Genomic DNA, 18,229 nt, shown 5'->3' with positions numbered 1-18,229 from the left:
AGATGCAAATGCTGAGTAGTGGGCACTTGGGCAGGGGACAAGTAGCTGCTCATTCACTAGCTAGATTTGTCTATTGATCCTGTTGGTCTGCTAATTTAAAAGTTGCACTTAATAACCTTCAGCTTGGTTTCATCTCCCTCTGCTGTTTTCCATCCAGTGCCTACAGTAAGTGTCAGACAATCGTGCTTTCTGTGCAAGCAGATGTCAGCAGAGAGAAGCTCACCTTGCTGAAGTGCTGGTAGAGGTAGGAGAGGGTGCGTGGGATGATGCCGCGGTCACTGTAGCGCTCTGGCCCCCCAGTGATGGTGAAGGTCTTTCCGCTGCCCGTTTGGCCATAAGCAAAGATGGTGCCATTGTAGCCCGCCAGCACGCTGCCAACACCAAAAGCAGAAGAGACAATTCCATCAATTCACACCACACCTTTGTTAACTTCATTCAGCAGAAACTAAACAGAAGGTGTGGAAACACTTCTCTCATTGTGGCAGAGACTGAACATGACCCAGCAAGCTTCCATCTATCCTAAACCACTGCAACCAAGTCCAAATTTACCAGTAGGTTCCGACAAGACAGAAATCCTTATCTGGATCAGAACTCTGTAGGGAACAAGCTCCTGTCGTCAGTCACCTGACCAGTCCTGAAAAGATGATTGGTCAGGTGATAATTGAAAAATCGGGAATCAGAAGCTTCCAGGATCATTCTTATCTGCCATTTGAGGACACACATTCCATAGCAAGATGTGGAAGGGAGGAAGTGACCAATCTATTCAGCTCTGGATTCTGTTTGGATATGTGAGTTTTAAACTAATGTTTAGGAGAGGATTGAGAAACTTCTCAATATAGGATATAGTCTCAGAGAGAGACTTGTGTTTGAAAGTTGTTTGAATAACGGGTGTAGCAACAAGACCTATTATTACACTTTAAGTTAAGTGTTATTGAACATTCCAAAATATTTTTTATTTTGCCCTGACAAAGCAGCTTGGTCCTCTGTGTAAAAGCAGATGTAGTTAAAATAGTCCCATATAATAAGGAGGATGTTCCAAGATGTCCACAGACCAGGACATCGCAAGTCTGTTAGTCTCTTTCTGTCCAGGACAATGGGTAAGAGGTCACTAGCCATCACCCAATGGATGATTCACTGGTTGGTACCAGGATTTTACTTGATGATATCCTAACAACTGTGATGTCATACCTTAAAAGCTAAAAGCTCAAAGCTCAAAAGCTCTTTAATTTTACCAGCCACACGACTGCAAGAAATCCAAGTCACTACAACTTTTCTCCAAGATGCCAGGCCGATGCCAGGTTGACCACAGACCAACTCAGTCTAGTTCGGACTTTCCAGCAGGAATTTTAAACTCATCAAGGACCTTTGGCCAACAAATGTAAAACTTCTTTATTCATATTATAATTCTCAAGAGTTGGATTATTATTACAATCGTGTTTGATAATTATTCATTGTAGTAAATGCATAAAATCTACAAGGCAGACCATAACATGTTATAGTCAATATTTTAAAGATGAAGTAAATAACTCTGAGCTTTGTAATCCCTGAGTGAATGATCAGTCTTTTGTATAACAGCAGATCATTTTACAAATATATTGTATAACTCTTGCTGGTATGCTATGCATGTTTGGGTGTTTTATCAATAAACTGCATATTGTATAGTTAGAATCCATGTGTGAGACTACAAATTATATTTGATTGACTTACTAACTGGCAGTACTTATAGTGAAAGACTAATGAAGAGTCAAAGAGATCGGAATTTGTTGTTTGATGGATTTCAATTGCTGCAATGCAAAAAAATTGCACTAGTTTATACCTTATGGCTCTGTGTCTATTTTCCTGAGACACTCCAATTTTTAAAGATCTTGGTCAGACTGTTATACAGCAGAACTGTCTTCCTATTATCCTAAGTATCTCTAACTATATGCCTACCCTCCATCACATCTTCTTAAAGTACTTAAAGTAATCCATTTAATAAAGCTCCTGCTTTGATATGCAACCATTCTTCATAGGAAGTGCACAATGTTTCTGCAAAACCATTACTGCCCCTACAATATGTCCTCGTGAAAAATAGAATAATCCAAAGTGAGGTATCTATAGGCAGCATTATAAAAACTGAGCAAAGTGACAAATAGGATAACTTCTATACAGATCCCTGGCAAGACATGGGAAATGTGACCATATAAAGTTCTGTGGTTGACAGCCAGGTCAGTGGTGGGCAGGCAACGGACTATTCTGGTTGACGGCCTCATTTAGCACCGAGCCTGGACACAGGGCGATTGCCTGCCCTAATTCCCTGAGCAACTGTGTCCAGGGACTTGTATCAAACACAAAGTGGCTTTTGCCAGTTTTTCCACATGGGGAAAAACTGGAAATTTCAGGAAATTCGAGAAATAATAATAAACAATCTGCTGCATGGCTGAAATACAGTACACTGTTCTGATGTTGGATTTGAGTTCCTTTTTGAGTAATTTTGCCTCTTCAACCTTTTCCAACCTCAGCTGTCTGAAGGACATTTGACATTAATGAACAAAGAGGGGTATGAGCTAATAATCCCCAAAGCACAGAGTGCGTGCATTTCACAAACCATTGTCCTAATGGCATTACCGCCATTAATGAGACATTTTTTTCCAAAAAATGTATGTGGTAGTTTATTCAGGGAAAACACTCGTCCTTTTCTCCCATGCCAACTCAAAGACTGCAGCGCCCTGCCATCTCTGGAGGATTCCACTCATAGTTACTGTCTGAGACACAGGGGCGCTCTGAGCAGAGCACGGGGGTGAGGGGCCCGACTGGAAAAGTGGCAGTGTGGGCGAGAGCACACGCACATACTGTAAAAACAACAATGTGAACCATGTGAAAACAATATTTTTCTGATCCTTGTAAACAGCTTGTTGTTGTCCGACAGCTGAGGTCAGGCCTTGCTGTTTGTCTGCTTTTCCAAAGTGCTGCTTTAATCTGATACTCCGGTCGGGTGCTGCAGTGGTACAAAGTTGTTTCTGAGCCGTAGGACAGAAAGATCGTGCTTCTGATCTCCTAAAGGTTTTGTATTACTTTAAAGCTCTAAAGCTTTTAGACATTTAGATTCCATATAGCATTCTGAACTTAGTTTTCAATATATACAAAGGTGTTTAAAAATCACCTTGGACAAAAGGTGTCAGCAAAATTGACTAATAATCATGTAAAAAGGGTAATCAAATGTAATTTATTATAGTGGATTAGAAGTCATTTGAAAATTTAGTTACAAAAACTACCACAGCTTTAAACATTGTCATGTTTAATTTATCCTAACTTGAAGAAAAGTTGCATATTTTTCTCTGAAGATTAATGTAGACAAGTGAAGTATTTTGCATGCAGGTAGTAAAAACACAAATTGGGAATACCCCAAGCTAGAAGAGGTTACTTATGAAAAAGACTTAAGGGGCTTATGTTGACATGTCATTTACATTATTATAGGAAAGCAAATAAAAAGGGAAACAAAACGTTAGGATATGTGATTCACAGTATAGAACTTAAATGGTGGGTAGCTGCGTCAGCATGCATAGGCTGCAAAGGAACAAGTAATAGGTTTATTCCATGCTGAAAAAAAGAAGAAAGAGAACACAACGTTTCGGCCGTGGAGCCTTCTTCAGGTGTGAATGTCACGTTAAAATTGTACAATGCACTAGTAGGGGCTTATTTAGAATATTATGTTCTCTTTTGGTTATCATGTTAAAGAAAAGATATTGCTTCTCTGGAATCAGTTGGGTGAAGAGCATCATTCTGGGGCTTTAGGGACTGCCCTACACTGGCAGGCTGAAGGAACTGAGTCTCCTTAGTCTTGAGCAGAGAAGACTGTGAGGAGACCTGATACAAGTATTCAAAATCCTCAAGGCATTGACAAAGTCAACCCTGCAGATTTCTTCAGAATAAACAGTGGAACACCAACCAGGGGACACAATGGAAACCATGATGAAGTGCATTTACTGTAAAACTGAGAGGAGGCACTTCTGTACCCAATGTGCTGTGTAGGATATAGAACCAGCTGCCCAGCCATGCTGCTGAAACGTATACCATGGCTTCTTTCAAGAAACAATGAAATACTTGGATCAATTAACTGTTAACTACCTATGAGGCAAGACTGACTAAATAGTCTTCTCTCATTTGTATCCTTCCCTATGTTATCTTACAATAATAATGATGCTTACGTGCTCACTAGAAACAATGAAGTCTCTCCTTAAATGTGTTAAAAGTGAGAGCTGAGCTGAGTGAGAGCTGGAGAGGTAAAGAAGGAGACAAGACTGAGTAGCTCTGTGATGGGGTGGTTGCCTGTAGTCAAATTACCACCACAGATGTCACTCAACACCAAAAATCAAATTCATTATTTCAAACCAAAAAGTCAGAATAATTTGTTTTGGTAATTTACAGTACAAGGGAAAAAATATTTCTTAAATAAAGCCTGTTCTCATACTGAAACTCAAACTCGACAAAATGTCTAAACTGACAGAAACTGGACAAGGAAAAATCATCATCTGATTCCATTATACAGCCTCAAAAATCTATATTCAGAGCAAAAAAAATAAAAAAAGAGGGAAGGACGAAGATGGAGCAGTAATTAAGTGAGACAGGCAGTCCTGCACTCGGATGCCAGCACACGCTTGTGTATCTGAGGTTTTGCAGTCATTCAGAACTAAAATCATCATCGAAAGCCTTTTAAAACACTGAACAAAACAGGGTTGCCAGTACTAGAATCAAGTATCACTTAAATTGAAAACATGGAGAAAGACACAAGAGCGAGCCCCTGCAGCCGGTTCAGGGCTGGCTGACAGAGAGCGGTGTTTTTGATTATGTGTGTTTACGCCGTGCAGGGAGCTGACACCGGGTTGGCCTGTTTTAAAATGTCAGGGCTAACGATGCGGCCTGGATGCTGCCACTCAAGCCTGGGCGTTTTCCTGAAGCTTGTTCCTGTTTACAGCTCACTCTTCCTGGAGACTGGCACTCAGCTGCAGGGCAGTTGGCAGCTCCATTCGGGGTTTTGTGTTTTTCCACTTGTGTTAATAACATACAGCAACCACACCACGTCTGCCTCCATTCTGAGTCTTGGTAATATTAGGAAATGTTGTCAAGTCTTGGAAAAACTGTCTTGCCAACAGAACTATATTTAACTGTTTTTTTCTTTCTTTTTACTGTAAATTGCATCTGTATGTTTCTGCCTAGTCTTGGTTACAGCTGGCTAAAGGCATCAATAGCTTATATTGTAAACCTTTGAGCACTTGAAATAGCTGGGCAGGAGCTCACCAGCCTTGGCAGTTGCAGAAAAGGTTAAACTCCTTATCACTTTTGAAAAAGAGATGCTTAGAATAAGTTTTGTTTGCAAAGTTATTTTCTTTCTTCTTTTTTCCTACTTCTTATTTAATAACATGACCCTTACTGTACCTGGAAAGGAGGGATAGTCTGTTGAGGCATGCTTTTGACATCTAGAACCAGCAGGTAAAGACATCTATTACATGATCTCTGGTTTGGAATGAAGTCCACGCCCATCTGAGGCTCCTCTGTGATAGCCTTCGAAACACAAGACATAGCAGAAAGGTTGCAATCAAGGAGAGGCTATTTAGCCTATGTGACTCTGGCGTGCAAGTAGCTAATTATTCTAAAGATCCCATCCAATCTTTTCTTGTTTGACCTCAGGGATCATTCCAGAACTGATTCTTCCTTTCACTGTTATTTGACAGAACAGCCAGATTATTTTTAATGATCAATTCTGCCCTCTGATTTATCTTCCACTGTCGATCCTGCAGAATTCTATTGGATAGACTTTGTTACAGTCATAATGTAAACCCTCCACATTATGTTCTCCATTCATGGCGAAAGAGATTCTCATCCTTAAGCCTGCCTATGTAGAACATCCCAGTTCCAGATTCCTTTTCTTAATCGTCAGAATCAGAAAAAACGAAGGCTGGAATAGAATCCATAATGCAATCGCTATCTAGTAATATTATCTAACATCCCAGACTAGGCAATTCATTGCTCCCAAAGGGCAAATCCAAACCGGAATGAGAAAAAACTAGATGTAGAAACAGTCTATTCATTTACTGACTCACAGCCCTCAGCCCTATTAAAAATAACTGCAATGAAAAGAGACAGGAGACACTGGTCATATAAGCAATCTAAAAGTCTGACATTACAGCCAATCCATATCCATACAAATTTCAGGAGATATTCTGCCAGCTGGAACTAAGCAAACTGAGGTACAGTATAGCTGATTTAATCTTGGGAAGTGTCAGAAACTGCCTTTTTCTCTGGGAAACGGTCTGAACAACAGCCTTAGTATTATGAAATTGGCACTGGTGCACTTATGCCAGAGAGTTGCTATAAAAGCCATTGGTGTGGCCCTTCATTACCACTACCTGACTGGTAAGAAAACAAAAATAAGTTCAAGGGGACTCAAAGCCCTTCACGTATACAAAAAGACCTAACCACATCTTCCACTACTGAAGGCAGCCATTCTGCGCCAGCAGCCCCACAGGAAATCAGACAGTGGAGTAAGAAACTGCTTCACCAAGCAAATTAAGGGAGAACTTTAGGGACTGCCTACTATGACCAGAGTTATTGTTCCACCTCTTCCAAAAGTGCCATGAGATCTTTTACAGACCAAGCAGTCTGGACCTTGGATTAATGTTGCTTTTTTCCTGAAGCATAGCATTTCCCATAGCACAGAGTGCCCATTTACCATAATCGGGCACTGGTTTGGAAAATCTGGTCCAGTGGGAAGAGTACCACAGAGTGAAAGTGTTTTGACAAATTGTCTTATTTGTTGGTCTGGAAACATCACTACTGTTAGCTGTAATAGGTTGGGACATGACAAGCTCGTACAAGTAGTAAAAAGTAGCTGTAAAATCATTGGGGAAAGTCAATTAAACCTAAATCCCCTCAACAAACAGAGGGTTGTAAAGAAGGCCAAGAGCATTATGTGCAACACAAACCCTCCACTACGAATTTACACTCCTTCCATCTAGGAGAACCCTCTGTGTCTCCAGGTGTAACACTAACAGACTCATCTGTGCTGCAATCTCAATGTAAAGTACTGTAACTCTCCTATCTCCTAAAACACTGTTCTTTGTGTGTGATATTTGTCTGTATGTGCTTTTTGGCGTATTGTTGTATAGGACCCTGCTGTATAACAATCTTCCCCCAGGAGATGATAAAGTTTGAACTGAATTGCAATTTTTCATAGGCCAGTTTTGATAGGTGGCATCCAATGTTTTGGAGGATTCCTTCACTTGCAGTGTTTATATATTTATTCAAAGTCTTCAAGAACTGTAACTAAACGTAGATTTACCATTAAAAATGAAGGTGTAAATTATACCTTTACAAAACAATCGTGTATTTCTAAAGAAGCTATTAAAACTTATTGAAATCCTAAAACTAAGGTATTGGAAATAACTAAGGAAACAAAGGAAAAAGTAGGTATGTCATATGTCATATTTGCGTAGAAATGAAGTGTTGCCTAATATTCTATTATGATACAATATAATTTGTCTTCAGGTAACAGGTCAGAAAAGTCCCACACTTCTAGGTTCCTATATAAGAATATTGGTGATGCTGCCATGGATTTGTGAACAGTGTGGTACTGTATACTGTAGCTCCTGGGAATGAAATCCAGCATGCTGTCAGCATAAAAATCAAAGTTTTATTTAATGAAGACTACCTCTATGATCAAACCACAGCTGAACATCACCCTTCACCCAGTGCTGTATGTTAGCTCCAAGTGGGGCTCATGAAAAACAACAACAACCTAAAAAAAAGCCCAGAACTAAAGAGTACAACAGTTTATAGAACAGCAGTGCATACAAAGTAGAAAGATGCAGCCTGCTGAACAGCAATGCTGCATACACTACTGCACTGCTACCAAAAGACCAAGTTACATTTCTACCCCAGCAAAACCTTGGATTACAGCAATAACCTTAACTTGAGAACAGTGAAAAGATGGAAAAGACATTTCTGCACAGCAAATTCAACTGCTCTATTTCTTAACAAGCTAAGGCATGTCTATGAGCAATTAAAACATGCAAAACCTTTGTAAAACGAATACACTACCTTGGCAGTGATTACTTGAAGACGCACACTTTCTTTGAATCAAGTTTGTGGTTCCAAGGTAATGGTTTGGGCTGTGCGAGTCTCTTTCTCAGGTTTCCTTTCATGTGTTGAAAGGTCAAGGAAATGCTACAATATACCGAGAAATTAGTTACTCTTAGAAGGCATATTGGGTGAAAGTTCTCATTCCAGCAGGTGTGACACGTGCAGCTCTGACTGCTCCTGCTGGGATTGATCCCAGCTGCTCGCAGGCTCAGAGCACGCTCAGTGCACACTCTAGAGAGCAGCTAGCTTCTCCTCAAGACCAGGTCCTCTGTTGCTGGACAATTCTACATATCTTTAAGTAGTAGTTTTAAGTGGACAATGTCACTTCTGTAACTCGCTCAGTACGCTGAGCCCTGTTACACAGGACAATGATCCTAACAGTTACTCTACAGTCTGCAGTGGAGTGTCTTAAAAAAGAAAAGATTATCGTCAAGGCCCATTAACCCCATCGTGGGCTTCAATCCCATTGACATGTGGATGGCTTCAAGGCTGCCTTTGTCAAGAGGAGACCCGAGGCGAAGGCAGTCCTCAAAGCTGTGTGTGCGTTGAAGAATGGGAAAATAATATGTCTTGAAAGATGTCGGGAACAGATTTCAACATTCTGTAAAAGAAAGGGCAAGCAATGGTGCCCAAATATTTTTTGTCAAAATATGCGATATGTTTTGGCATGTTAAAAGCGTTTGCATTTTTTTTCTGCTGTTGCTGTGGTTGCCTGAGAGTATTTGTCTTATGTACAGTTTCATACATACATACACATTCATAAATACTTCAATGCTTCCCAGAGGAACTTAACAGAAATAAAAAATAAGATCAAAAGTCAGAAATCCTGCTGAAACACACTGTCAATCTGACGTGTATGTGCAGTACTTTTCTTGCTGTGAATTCCACAAATTACGGTGTGCCAGTGCTGGAATTCATACTTTATCCTTTATTACTGACAAGAGACAGGGAGAGGAAATGAAGAGCTCAGTTTAGATAACAAGTCCGACTGATCACAGGAAATACCAAGAAAATGCCTTAGCCTCCAACATCTCCCACTTGAGAAAAACCGCATAGCAAAGCGACCTAAAAACTGGGCTTAATCTCCCATATACTCCCTCCCCTTTGCCCCTGGACTGAATGCTAGGCACATTAATCACCCTCCACGGTCATTAGAACTAAGCTGTCGATTGCTTTCCACTGTGATTACGACCTCTTTTCCACTGCAGACATAGCGAATGGAGATGTGTCATGTAGCCGGAAGATGAATTCAGCACCCCCTACATGCACAATCACACACTCCCATTCATCAGATCACTCAGCCTCAATTAGGTTTGTTGCTTAGCTAATTTCCCAGGGTAAGCGCCTGCACCAGTTAATGAAAGTGCCTTGCGGGGACTAAATCTATCCCCTCTGCTCAAGGAAATGGCTATGAAGTGTTTGACTGGGCACAGGGGGAATGTACTGCATACCCAGACCCTTTGTCATAGCACGAAGCAGACAATCGCCTCAAGTGATCCTTCACATTTACAGCCCTGACCTGGGCGGCTCTTCCCACACCACCTCTACAACCACAAACCAGGGAAAAAAACACAAGCCAAGCACACAGTCTTCTCCATTGTGAGAATATAGAGAATCCGTATCTATACGGTATCACCGTATCACAGTCAATACTCAGTTATTAACAATGGACAGTAGCTGAAGTGGAACTAGAACAAATCTTAAAACACTTAATACTTAATCTTAATAATCTTAATACTTAATAATCTTAGTAATCTTAATACTACAGTATATGTAAATATTACAGTAAGAATACAGACGTGGAATAACCCTTGGTTTTGATGACATAAAGATAATCCAAAACAATATGAAAACCCACAAAAGCCAGCTTGAAGAGGACCCAGAAGTGCAAGTAGCCAAGTTTATCACATACGTTTAAAACAGAAAGATCAAAAGGTCTCTAAAGGGACAGCAATGCCTATTCCAGAACCACAAAGTGCACCAGGCCAGGGCTCCTCCTGGTTTTTACAGTGTTAATTGTGCTATAGAGCACGTCACTCCTCCTGGATGGGATACTAAAAAAGTGAAAAACTCCATGAAAAAAGGCAAGCTGTTTTTAAAAACTGGCACACAAAAGAATCCAGTTATCCCCAAGTCACATCAGTGTTGTATGTTTTTTTAGATAAATTGCTGTTATAGTTAAGGCTGTGCTGCTGAATTGTATTGTGGAAACCAAATCAAAGTGTTTTTTCTTGACTGAAATGTGCCTTATTACAGCACATGGTCAATGATTTTACCAGTTCCCTTCATTCCAAGTAAAATGAGCTTAAACAGCAATTTAGGTGTAACCCTGATGTGACAAAAGCCAGGCAACACTTGACTAAATTACACTGCTGAGACTTTTTCCAGTTTAAATCAACTGAGCCGCATACAACCGATACCTGGCAGCACTGCAAGAGAGCGATGAATCTCTTCAGTGACTTGACTGGATTATTACTGGGATATGAGAGCATGAAGACTGCAGACCGCCTTGGGTGCCAAGTAAGAAAACTCCAACCAACAAATACCTTAAACCACAACCAGGATACAGCGCAGGTCCCAGGGTGCACCCTGTGCCAGACAGGGAAATGTATGTATATATATGCAAGAGATGTAATGTAACGCAAAGGGGAATAGGAAAAAGAATTAACAAGCAGTCAAAACAAGCTGGAATGGAAAATTTAGCCAGCTCGGTCAAGATCTCCTCAGTAAATCTGACAGATTGGATAAGACTGATTGTGTAATATAAGCATGCATTGAAGGAAATGGCAGTTTGAGAACAGAAACCTTCAACATTTGAATACTGCTTTGGGCTTTTGCAGATTTGACAAAGTGCTTCCAGAGGAGAGGTCACAGGGGAGAATGCTAGAAGTCTCAAGAGCTGTGCCCGGGGGATACGACAGGCAGAGATAAGAAGTAGCACAATGCATTTCACAGCCTCTTGTATGGCGGGATTAGAAAGTCAAAGCTGCAGTTCACTGTTACCACAACTAAGCCTTTCCTCCTTCCAAACATGAGGCACTAGATGATCACAGCACAGGGGTTGGGAAGGGCTGAAAAGCCTGTTGAAGTCCATTTTAGAACATGAGAAAGGTTACAAACAAGAGAAGGTAGTTATTAGCTCATTGATCTAAGGATCTCCTCCAGCTGTTCCACACTCCCACCACCTTTTGGGTAAAGAAGTGCCACCTGTTCTCTCTGATTCATGTTTCACTGTTTATTTTGAAAAGTCCACTGGGTTGACTATGTCGATGCCTTTGAGCACTTTGAAAACTTGAAGTATGGTGACCAAAATTGTACACAATATTCTAAAGAAGGCCTTACTAGAACATTACACAATTGTAAGCTGACATCCCCTGATCTCACCGACTATGCATCCTAACAAATTCTTTGCCTTTTGACCTGCTTCCCCGCATTGACTGCAAGACGCAATGCAATGTGTCAACATAAACAACAAACTGCAATGTGTCACAGCATCCCTCCAGCGTCGGACACTCTGAAACAGGGAGAGAGGGACACGCATTGTGCTCCAGCCTGGGCATCCCGTTCAGAGCTAATTACAGCCCCAGCCATCTCTGAAAGGGTGGGGCCTTGTGTACTTCAAAGTAAAACTATGAGTAATGCATTGTTGAAAACGTTTGTCTTAATAAAGCTCACAAAAAAATTTACACTTTTTGCTTTTGCTTTTCTTTTTTGGCCCATCCCCAAGGCTCCGAGTAAACCCTGCGAGGGCTGCCGATCAGAAAGTGTTCCAGGCACAGGCAGGTGGGCGGGGAGGAGGAGGAGGAGCACAAGGACATTTTTAAATTAAAAAAGGGATTGAATTTACTGGTCCGATTTCCAAATTCTGGTTTGCAAAGAGGTTCCAAGAGCCTGACTGCATTATGCATTTGAAATTAAAGGAGAACAAGAGTACAGTTAATGTGGCAAAATACATCCAGCATTTCAAGTCATTTCATGCTGTCTGTGGGAAACTAAGGGAAGGGAACAATGAAGAGTGCAGAGTAAAAAAGTTCTTTATAGTCCAAAATGTATTTTTTGTCTTTTCCATGTTTCAGCAGCCATATCACTCGCAGCTCACAACAGGCAGCTCACTGAAGCTCAGCAGGTGTGAGCCTGGTCCGTACCTGGATGGGAGACCTCCTGGGAAAAACTAAGGTTGCTGCTGGAAGAGGTGTTAGTGGGGCCAGCAGGGGGCGCTCACCCTGCGGTCTGTGTGGGTCCTAATGCCCCAGTATAGTGACGGGGACACTATACTGTAAAAAGGCACCGTCCTTCAGATGAGATGTTAAATCGAAGTCCTGACTCTCTGTGGTCATTAAAAATCCCTGGGTGAAGGGGTGTAACCCCGGTGTCCTGGCCATATTTCTCATTGGCCCATACCAATCATGACCTCCTAATAATCCCCCATCTAATTGGCATCATTACTCTGTTTTCCTAAAATAATTATAGGAGAACATTATTATCATTATTATTATTTGTTCATCTGTTGGTGCACAGAGGGGGTTTCTTCTTTAGTGTCACCTTACTGTTGACAAGGACATTTGCTCTTAGAGAAAACTGGAGCTGTACAGTACAACACAGCAAAGCACGGCCAGCTGTGGTCTGAAATACTCAAAGCCTGAACCCCCACCTGCACATGCCTCTGTTATTCCTTGCTTAGACAGGCCAGCACTAACAGCAATGTTTTATTTCTGTCGTAACGGCAATTGTGCTGCCCAACTCTGCGTGTCTTTCAGCCAGTAAAAACAGTGCCGTGCGTCACCTGGTGTGGTGTGTTCCCTTGACTCAGCATTTCACCGCAGCAAAGTGTCCAAGACTGGTACCTCAACAGCTAGACAGCTAGGCAAAAATCCTTTTTATGACAAATTAAACTTTGTTTAGGCAGTCTGAACACATGGCAGCAATCTCGGTGAAGTACTTTAATAGTCTTGAGATCAAATAAGGAAATTTGGGTCAGCTAAGCATACGGTAAGAACAGATTCTATCTTAGTTTCATTAGTATTCAGTCCACTCACCTGTCAGCCACTGGCTTGGCAATGTTCTCAAAAATATCCTCCTGTTTGGCTCCTTGATCAAAGACTTTCTGAAACCTGTCAAAGCAGCACCATAAACACAGAGCTCAGGATGCAGACCACAGTAATCACTGTCTGCTACACTGGAGGCGCACTGGCTAACACGGGCTTCCTCAGGAACATGTGTGGATTAAGAAGCAATTTGACTGATACATTTTCTATTTGAAAACTCCTTCAGGTATTGACAAAGTTAACATACTTCATGTCTTTTCATTGCAGTGCACTAAAAGCTAGTACTACTTTACTACTGTTTTGATTTACATAAAGAAACCTTGGAAAACCAACACTGTTTATTACATTCTGTGAAAATGCATGATTAACAGGTTATTAGGTACTGTGTATATACATATACATACAGAACTGAAGCAGCAGTTTGGGACAGTGTACCCGGGGGAGAAAGTCAGCTTTTTGGATCTGAACCCATCTGCGAACATGAAGTCCACTCGCTCACCTGAACCTGTAGCTCTCCTTTTTGTTGTTGATGAAGCCATCTGCAAGGTCTCGAGGAACCAGGAACTCCACGCTATGTTCATCATGGTCCACTGAGTATACCTGGTAAACACATGCTGATCACCAGATGCTGCAGACATGGACCCTGTGTAGTGATGACTTCATTTTTGCTGTAAGGTTCCCTTACTTCTTTGTCCACTACAGGCCAAGGGGGGAGCCAGAGCCTGTCCCAGCAAGCCCTGGGCACCAAGCAGGGTACACCAGGCCATAACAGACACACAAACACTCACACCAGAGCCAATTTTCCCAGAAGCCAATTAACCCACTAGTGTGTCTTTGGACCGTGGGAGGAAACCTACACAAACATGGGGAGAACATACAAACTCCAGCGGGCCCCAGCGCTGTGAGACAGCATTGCTAACCAAAGTGCCACCATGCCACCCCCTGATGACCCCTTTTACTGTAATTACTACTAACTTAACTGAAGTAATATGATCTAATTCTCCAAGTCTAGTGCTGAAGTCTAGCCCTTGAGAACGAGAGGGAACCTCCGGGCCTACAGATCCTGTGGCCCAAAGCAGGCTCAGCCCAGGGAAGGATCAGCCCTGATTGCACCACATTCGGTTAACATGAACCACAGAAAGCGATATTGACACCCTCCATGAAATTCAATAACATTTCCAATTATAAGTCCACTTGGGCAATAAATGCTGATTTACAAGGTCTGTGATGGGGGCGGAAAAGTTTTTGGACCTCAGCCCAGTTAATTTCCACTGCTGTGTCCAATCAAACCGTGTTTGATCGAACAGAACAAGTCTGCAAAACAGAGACGGGTCTCCAGTACAGAACCATTTAAACAGCTGTCAGAAAGAGTGGCACAGATCATAAAGATATTCCCCAGTCTCACACTACAAAATCATCACGATCTGCCAAGACATCCAGAATCTGTAGGAAAGCCAAAGCATTCTGAAACAGTCATAAAAGACATCCAGGGAGTGTCAGACTGTATATTATTGTGATGAACACTCTGCATTGTATTGCTGCAAGGTTTTTTTTCCGATTCTTTTTTTACTCAAGAGATGAATGGCAGACCATTCTAACAGTTTGGCTAAACAAATAACCGTTCGACTGATTAATGGAATTAAAGAGTACCAGATGCTCAAGTTTATCTAACGTCTCCTTTACACCTAATACAGGGAGAATTTACAAATTCCTCCACCAAATTCCATGTCTCCCGCTGGGAAGTACAAAATTGCTCTGTAAAACTCCGACCTGTGAAGTCTGAAACAAGGAACTGCAGGGAGAAGGAATGAGACAGGTCTGCCCCAGGTGGACATAGGAGATACAGCTCTGAGTAGAATTGCATGCATTACAAATCCAATGGCTGGAATAGTCACATACTTGGCATTTCAATCCATCCTGCTGCAGGGATCTTTTAAATGTGTAAAAATCATCAGCATTGCGAAAGAGATGATAATACCAGCACAACCAGAAGAAAAGGACCTGCTGAATATTGCCCAGTACGACATCACTTAGTTGAATGAAGAGGCTAAAGCAGGGTCTCGACCCCTCAACTCTTTTTCATTTTAAGCCATGCCAGAATTCTAGGCATTTAGCTCCTAAAAACATGCAGATTTCAGTTTAAGTACAAGTTTTTTTAGATGTAACATGACACATGACTTTATGAGAGATAAAAATGATAAAAAGCACCTCAATTAGACAGAGGTACAATTAATTGTCCCAGAGGACTGGGACAATTAAGTGAAGTTTTTGCTGTATACTAATCAAATTTTTATTCCGGATTAAATTATTAATATGAGACAAAATTAAAGAATTTCAGGTTTTGTTTCTGGGTATTATTTTACATGTGTTTAACCATGTTAGAACAATGCCATTTGTTGTGCTGAATCCTCCCTTTTCTGATGAGCATTAGTATGGGGACAAATGGCTGACAGGTGATTCTAAGTGCTCTGGTGGTCCATGTTGCATTCATTGTGAAAAGAGCTGTGAATGTACAGCCATGTTTCCTTCCGACTTCAATTTTTGGGTCTACCTCTTGAGTTAGAAGACATAAACTAAGATGAAGAATACAGAGTTATTCTATGACAGAAAAGCAATTGTGAATGTGAGTAAAGAAACATCCCATTAGAGCCATTCCAGAGAGATGGGGCATCTCACTATCAATAATATGGCACTTCTTCAAAAAGAGAGAAACTACTGGAGGAGTAAGCCATCTGCAAAGAACAGCTGATCATTTCCAGAAAAATCATGAGAGCTGTGAAAAAACATGAAAAAGGTAACAGCCATAAACATTGCAGACAATCTCCAGAGTGCAGCGGTGAAGGTATCTCAGTTCAATGTGTGCAGAAAACCCCCACAGGAGCATTACAGGGGCTATAGTGCAAGCTGCAAACCTCTCACCAGCACTAAAAACAGAAAGGCAGGTTAGAATTTGCAAAGACGAACAAAGATGAGCCAGAACCGTTCTGGAACAAAGTCTGATGGGCTGGAGAGAAGAAATTAAATCTTTATCAAAGTGATGGAAAGGCAAAAGGGTGGAGAAAGAGAGGAAGTGCAGATGATCCTAAGCCCACTTCCTCATCTGGGAGGCATGGTGGAGGTAGTGTGATGGCTGCCTCTCCTGATTTAAATCCTTTTGAGCTGCATATTACTTCTTGAAGAGGAAACAAAAGTCAGAAAATCCCACAAACAAGCAACAGCTGAAAGTGGCTACATTTAAGGTTTGGCAAAGCACCCCAAAGGAAAATATCTGGTGACGATGGGGCGCAGTCTTGAACCATTCATTGCATGTAAGGGTTATGCAACCAAACACTTCACACTAGTTTAATTTACTTTGTTAATTTGTCCGAATACTTATCCTGATCTAAAACTGGGGGGGGGGGGGTGTTGAACACAAACATTGGTTCTGAGATGTTTTAATATGTACAGTATGCACAAAGATATCCAGAAATAAAAGCAGACATTCTGTACTGTACTTCTGCTTCATTTATCTTTTAATCTGAAATATAAATTTCATCAGTACACTGCAAAAACAGCAAATTTCATTTCTGTACCACTACTTATGCTTTTCACTGTATTTGGGGAAAAGCTTAAACATTGCTCCATTGACAAGAACTGTCATTCCACTTTTATTGTGTACAATAGGACATTTACACACTAAGTTACTTCTGCGTTTAAAATTTAAGTTAAATGTAAGTGTTCTTATTCGGCAGTGTCCCTTCATTCCATATTTTTCGGTATTCCTATTGTAATTATACTGTCAAGTTGGGAACTTGTTTCCATTTTTCTTTCTGGTCTTTATCAGTCATGGCTTCTTAATAATCCTCATCTCTGAACTGGATTCATCACTCTGTTCTCCCCACTGATAGCTGGTGTGTGGGGAGTGTACTGGTGCACTGTGGCTGCTGTCACATCTTCCACGTTGGGCTGCACATTAACAGAGGGGAGTCCCCATTACCTGTAAAGTATGTTGAATGGAGTGTCCAGAAAAGAGCTATATAAGTGTGTAAGAAAATTACTACTAATAATAATACAGTCTATGTCCTACTTCTTTTGTTGCAGACGACGGACATTATATTTTGTCATTTATTACACTGTCCCTGACTTAACCTGTGCCGTTTTATCTTATTTACACCATGTCAGAAGAGCTCATCCAGCAAATAACACTAGACTTTTGTTTCTGTAATGAGGAATGACGTGCACTTTCAAAACTTTGTATTTATTGATATGTACACAGCTATTTGAGCTGGGCCATTGAAAATGAATTCGAAACGAGCTCAGTTCGGGACAGGAACGTTTACACATTGCTAAAGACAACAAAAGATGTTCCTTCGGCTAGGAACATCTGGCCTTGCAGCCTGATGCTGTGAAAATGCTCTGCGCTAGTTCGGGAAAGTATCCTGCGGTCACTGACCGGCGGTACAGCTCAGCGCCCTCGCCTCACTCACCGCGGTGCTTCTCTTCGCAGGCTTGACTCGGGCGAAGATCTGAATAGTCTGCTTAACCATCTTCCTTATCCTAGAAAAGGGTCTGCCTTTGGCTAGATATGTTGCACAGGACGTTTTAACTTGTCCCTTAAGACGACAATGGCGGCACCAGAAACACAACGAAGACGCCGCACTTCCCCTATCAGCCCCCAGTACCCTCCGGTAGTTTGTTTCCAACAGTTGCCATGTGAACGGAGACGCTCCCGATCGGAGAGGTGGGGGGTGGAGTCTGATTGGTCCCGATTTGGGCGCATGACCTGCGGAAGTAGAGCCACGGAGTGCTTTGATTGGTCTCAATTGTTGGGGATCTAAAGGCGGGGTTAGGTCGGGTCAGGGAACCCGGTCAACCTTGCTTTTCCACGTGCGTGCATATACAGACGAGATCTGTGTTCATTAAAACACAGGGATGACCTCTGTTGTTTGAACACAGCATATTAGAGGTTAATCTATTTATTTATGAACCGTAAAAAGAACAGAAGGGCGGCGCGGTGGCACAAAGGTTAACATTACTGCCTCACAGTCTGAATCCCTGGGTTCAATTCTTGGGATGCTATCTGCGTG

The 18,229-nt window shown here is 41.6% G+C and overlaps 1 protein-coding gene across 6 annotated transcripts in view; it reads right to left on the bottom strand.

The window, feature by feature from the left end:
• kif6 (kinesin family member 6) overlaps positions 1-17,856 on the bottom strand; it is a 122,899-nt gene extending 105,043 nt beyond the window's left edge. For 3 of the 6 annotated variants that reach the window (XM_088626076.1, XM_088626074.1, XM_088626075.1), the window contains exons 1-4: positions 17,630-17,856; positions 13,663-13,763; positions 13,155-13,229; positions 224-371 (exon numbers count right to left, since the gene is read on the bottom strand). In XM_088626076.1, the coding sequence (XP_088482202.1) occupies positions 224-371; positions 13,155-13,229; positions 13,663-13,747 (308 nt within the window). In that variant the 5' untranslated portion in view covers positions 13,748-13,763; positions 17,630-17,856. Of the gene's footprint in view, positions 1-223; positions 372-5,415; positions 5,542-13,154; positions 13,230-13,662; positions 13,764-17,629 lie in introns of those variants that run through there. The other 3 variants (XM_088626078.1, XM_088626077.1, XM_088626079.1) reach the window with 2 other exon arrangements.
• Between the last annotated feature and the right edge of the window lie 373 nt (positions 17,857-18,229).

This window comes from Lepisosteus platostomus, chromosome 3 (genome assembly GCF_059453375.1).
Source record: "Lepisosteus platostomus isolate fLepPlt1 chromosome 3, fLepPlt1.hap1, whole genome shotgun sequence".
NCBI classification, from domain to species: Eukaryota; Metazoa; Chordata; class Actinopteri; order Semionotiformes; family Lepisosteidae; genus Lepisosteus; species Lepisosteus platostomus.
The sequence above is the reverse complement of the archived record's forward strand: the minus strand, read 5'-3'. Positions and strand labels throughout refer to the sequence as shown.